General features: G+C 30.8%; 2 protein-coding genes across 4 annotated transcripts in view; one reads left to right on the top strand and one right to left on the bottom strand.

Moving 5' to 3' along the window:
- The window catches only part of LOC123012965 (cytochrome P450 4c3-like), a 5339-nt gene extending 1731 nt beyond the window's left edge, over window positions 1-3608 (top strand). Inside the window, exons 6-9 of one of the 3 annotated variants that reach the window (XM_044411218.1) lie at window positions 1033-1204; window positions 1890-2063; window positions 2110-2258; window positions 3533-3608. In XM_044411218.1, the coding sequence (XP_044267153.1) occupies window positions 1033-1204; window positions 1890-2063; window positions 2110-2258; window positions 3533-3550 (513 nt within the window). In that variant the 3' untranslated portion in view covers window positions 3551-3608. Of the gene's footprint in view, window positions 1-1032; window positions 1205-1889; window positions 2064-2109; window positions 2370-3532 lie in introns of those variants that run through there. The other 2 variants (XM_044411217.1, XM_044411219.1) reach the window with 2 other exon arrangements.
- Window positions 3548-4934, bottom strand: part of LOC123012967 — a 4238-nt gene continuing 2851 nt past the window's right edge. Inside the window, exons 3-4 of the mRNA XM_044411220.1 lie at window positions 4127-4287; window positions 3548-4002 (exon numbers count right to left, since the gene is read on the bottom strand). Of these exons, the coding sequence (XP_044267155.1) occupies window positions 3640-4002; window positions 4127-4287 (524 nt within the window). The 3' untranslated portion in view covers window positions 3548-3639. The remainder of the gene's footprint in view (window positions 4003-4126; window positions 4288-4934) is intronic.

The following is a 4934-nucleotide window of genomic DNA, read 5'->3' as shown; positions in this document are numbered from 1 at the left end:
TTTTGAAAAAAGTAAATATTATGTAGATGGTTGTAATCCTTAGATAACTCTTATGAAAAAAATGGTTTGCCAATTAAAAAAATTAAAAATTTCAAAAAATTGTATTCTTGATAAAACATCACATTTTAGTACTTTATTATCATTCATAAATTAATTTTTCCAAGCAAAAAACGTTTGGTTCCATACTTTTTATTTACCTGGTATACACAGGTGCGCCAGAACTGGAAAAATGGAAAAATGTTAAAAAAAAAATTTCGAAGTTATGAGAGTTAAGAGATTATATTTTTTATCTCGATAATTCGTAGAGATAAATTCACTAAAATTTACACTGCGTGTATTTTTTTTTTGGCGCTAGATCAAAAATTGTTATGGAAGAGGTTTTTTAAATATAGTTTTTTAAAAATTCGGATTTTCTGGTTAATTCTGTCATATTATTATCCCAATGGGTTTTTTTTCTATTTTTGACCTAAGGAAGTCGCCTTCAAAATTTGTAAATATTTATGGAACCAATTTGTGTCGTAAATTCGTATCTGGTATTTTAGTAGACAAAATTTATAATTTTTTTAATAGAGAAATATTTTTATTTTACTTAAATTTAAGCAATAAAAACAATAAATTGATACATGTTAAATATTCAATATGTATTTATACAGGATGGTCCAGAACTCGCGCCCCAGAGAAAAATGCCATATTAAGTAAGATACGAGGAACATGGGAAAATGTTGAAAAAAAATGTATCTATAAAAATTTCGAAGTTATCAGAGTTTAAATTTTGTACTTTAACACTATTATTTCTGAAGGAAAATAATTTTCCAAGTTTTTTTGTTACAGGTTAGAAGAGGAAACAATGAAGCTGTATTTTTGTAAATTTACTAAATAATTATTAAAAAAACATATACCTACATAAAATAAACATAAAAAAATGTCAAAATGATTTTTTTCCATGTTTCTGCTATCTTATCTTACTTGAAATTTTTATTTGGGGCGCTAGTTCTGGCGCACTCTTTATTTTTTTTAAATGCTTGATTTTAGGATCAAATTATTGAGGAACAGAAACGTCTTTTTGGCCAAGAACAAAACCCAAATGTTACTTTTACCAATTTACAAGAAATGGAATTTTTAGAGTGTGTTATTAAAGAAGGGTTGCGTTTGTACACTCCTGTGCCACTTTATGGAAGGCAAATTGATCAAAATGTGGAATTTGGTACGAAATGTTTAAAAAAAAATTTTTTTTACGACCCAACGGAAAGTAAGTTTTTCTACTCCAATTTTAGAAAGGAAAGTGGCCAATTATCCCTCAGAGAGGTAAAAATTTTATCTCTTAGGTCAGTAATAATTTTACTTCCCTCATCTGTCAAAAAAGTTGATGTACAATTTCTTCCTCGTTAGAGTCCTAGTTTTCCTGAAGATGACTTTCTAGAAGTCGAAACTAGTCAGTCAATTATATATTTTTTCAGAACTTTATTGTAATATTGATTTTTCTAACTTTGACGGGGGTTGGAAAATGACTTTTTACTGACCTCTCATTACCTACTTCTATTACTTTTGAGACTAAATTAATAATAACATACGAAAATGATAAATTTGGCAAATAATGTCAAATAATTTGTCAAAATGTTTATTTATTTTATTCAATTCCTTAATTTAAAAAAAAATATTCAACTCCAGTTTATTTTTAAAGTAAAAATTGGTATTTTATTATTTTTATTCCCGAGGAAGGTAAAAATTTTTACCTCTCTCATAGAAACGGAAAAATTGTTAGTTTTGAAGTTTTTTTTATGGGTCGTAGGAAAAATTATATGTTTTACACGGGAGGAAAGTGTTTTTTCCCACCTGTGGAAGGAAAATTTAGACTTTGTAACACAGTAAGCAACTATTATTTGTTTCAGATGGCTTGTTCATTCCGAAAGGAGTAAATGTCGTTATTTTCACACACGGGATTCACATGAATCCCGATTTTTATCCCAATCCTGAAAAATTTGATCCGAGTAGATTTGAAAAAGGGGGAGATAAACACCCTTTTCAATTTATGCCGTTTAGTGCTGGTCCAAGAATTTGCGTTGGTAAAAAAATAAAACGCAACTAAATGAAATTTACATTATTTTTCAGGAAAAAAGTTTGCCATGTTGGAGATAAAAAGCATAGTTTCGAAAATTGTGCGAAATTTTGAGCTTTTTCCTGCTTCTTCCAATTGTGAACTAGATCTAGCAGCGGAGACTGTTCTAAAATCAATAAATGGTATTCGAGTTGGGATAAAAATGAGAGAAATCTACTAAATGAAATATTTTATTGTTTCTTTGCTTTAAATTACAGAATAAATTACATGCTGCCTAAGAACAAAAAATTGCACAGTTGGGTCAGAAATTTGATTTAGATGTTTTTTACTTAAAAATTTTTGTTTTTAAACTTGCACAGGGAACTGTACTCAAGTCTCTCAATGGGGTCAAAGTTGGTTTGAAAATGAGATAAGTGGTGATTTTTGGTTGCTTGTGAAATAAAATTGTGTCAATAGAGGGCTCCAAAGATCCACGCAAAATCCTGAAATCTGCTCCCTTTTTACTGTCGCGTTGAAAAAAGTACAAATTAAGACGTGACTTCACCAAGAAATTTACAAAAATTAGTTTTGTAGTCGATATTTTGCTTAATATAAAGCGGTTTTTATCGAAAGAAGACACAAAACTGCTTAATTTAGAGATTTTTTGCTAACGAATTCAGTACATTCAAGACATTTTGTCAAAACAAAACAGAAAATTGAACGATTAATAAGTCCGAAATTTGTTTTAGATGTGTTTTACTTAGAAATGTTTTAGTGTTTGTCTTTGAAAAAAGACAAAAAAATGTTAAATGAGGTTGGAAATGCGTTATTTTTGCTCGGTTTCGCTCGTTTATTCCAAAGAAAAATCACCAAAGTCTATAATGCGATTTTTTTATTTGTTTTGTTCGATTTAAAGCGTTTTTCAGTTAAATTAAAAAAAAATTCGCTAAAACAAGATATGCAAAATTATGTCTAAAATACATCATTTTTGCTTCTTTTGACCGATCTAGAGCATTTTTTGCCAAGAAATGCACCAAATTCAAAACATTTTGCCAAAACAAAACAATAATCGCACAGTGGGTCAGAAATTTGATTTAGATGTTTTTTGCTTAATTTTTTTTAAAGATAAATGAAAATGTTAAATTAGGTCGGAATTGCGTTATTTTCGCTTGGTTTCACCAGAGAAAAATGAATTTCTCCAAAACAATGCAAAATATCGCAAAATAAAGTTTTTTGTTTTATTTTGCTTGATTTAAAGCGTTTTTCATTCAAGAAATTCAAAAAATTTCCTTAAAACAAGACAGAAAATGCGAAATTATGTCTAAAATACATCATTTTTGCTTTTTTTTTCTCGATCGAGAACACTTTTTTGCCAAGAAATTTACCAACTTCTAGATAATTTTGCCAAAATAAACTAGATTATTCCTGTTGTGCGTTTCAGTGCATAAATAAGCCATGTTCTAAAATCAATAAATGGTGTTCCGAGTTGGGATAAAAATGAGAGAAATCTACTAAATGAAATATTTTATTGTTTCTTTGCTTTAAATTACAAAATAAATTACATGCTGCCTAATTTGTCAGTCCACAGCATTAAAATCCCTAAATTAAACCGCCAAATTCGGGTTGGTATAGCGAACATACTTCAACAAGTCCTCATTTTCCTCACAGACGAAGGGTTTGCGATGGTGGCATGCCACATCGTGCCAATTCACCCCATCGTTGTAAAACTGGTTGAGAATGGCAAGGCAATTCTCGCTGGCTCCTCCCTGTTGGGCTTCCCTGTTGTCGGGCTGCGGCTTGCCAATTCCCCCACTTTCGGACCAGTCGTTCTGGTCCCGCTGGGTGGTGGGTGCCAATTTCTGGAGCACGGCAGTCCAGAACCATCCGTTGATGGGCAAGGGTTGGAGGTCAGCGCGGTCGCAGCCTTTGAAGTCGCACAGGCGGCCGGAAGTCCAAATGTATTTCACCTGTTGTTGAATGCAGTTTGATTACTCTCTGTGATGTAATTGCTTCAAGGTAGTACTTTATTTGTAATTAGGTTCTAATAAGGATGGGCAATAGAAAGTTAAAAGTGAAAATGGTTCGACTTGCCTTCTCGTCAACGATGCGTTTTTTGATCCATTCGTTCTCAGCGCTGGTTTCTAAAGAGATGAGGTCCATGCAGCGCTGTCTGCAGTAGTTTCTACCACCTAGCCAGTCCTCCTGCACGTCCTTCAACGCGGGGTCGCGCCAGCTGAAGAAGTAGCCCTTGCCTGAAAAAGTTGAAAATTTATGAGCTAGAATTTTTTTCAGTAAATGAAATTAAAATCTAAAGAAATGTTTTTTCGTTTATTTTAGACTTTTTTACCAAACTTCACCATAAAATCAAAAAAGATAGTCAAATTTTATTAAAAATTTAGTAACAGAAACCATATCTGCAAAATAAAGTGTTATTATTAATTAAGAAAAAAAAAACTTTTTCTTAAGTTATAATTTCTACACAATTTGAAATTCATTCGAAATGGTGAGTTGTAGTAGATGATTTTTGTACATTATAGGAAAAGGAATAAAAATTGGTTTTGGAATTGGAATTGTTTGGAAGTGTTTTAAATTCCTAAAATCACCTTTGGATTGTGTGGAATCACTGAAATTATTTGTGAATTGCTGGAATTTCTGGAATTCTTTTTAAGACTTACTGGAGTGTTTTTGGAACTGGTGGGATTTTTTGGAATTTTGGAGATTTTCTTTTAAAATTAGTTTGAATTTCTTATAACTATCGGAATTAATTTGAATTTAAGTTAGAATTGCAAGAATTAATTTAAAAATAATGGAATTACTATAGATTATTAGAATCACTAGAATTTCATTGAAATAATTATGGAATTACTGTAGTTTTTTTTTGGAACTGCTAATTTTTTTG

The sequence above is a fragment of the Tribolium madens genome, unplaced genomic scaffold (assembly GCF_015345945.1).
Source record: "Tribolium madens isolate multiple individuals breed KSU strain unplaced genomic scaffold, Tmad_KSU_1.1 Scaffold_96;HRSCAF=242;Tcas5.2_LG5, whole genome shotgun sequence".
Classification (NCBI taxonomy): Eukaryota; Metazoa; Arthropoda; class Insecta; order Coleoptera; family Tenebrionidae; genus Tribolium; species Tribolium madens.
Note: the sequence above shows the minus strand (reverse complement) of the source record. Positions and strands in the feature narration are given on the sequence as shown.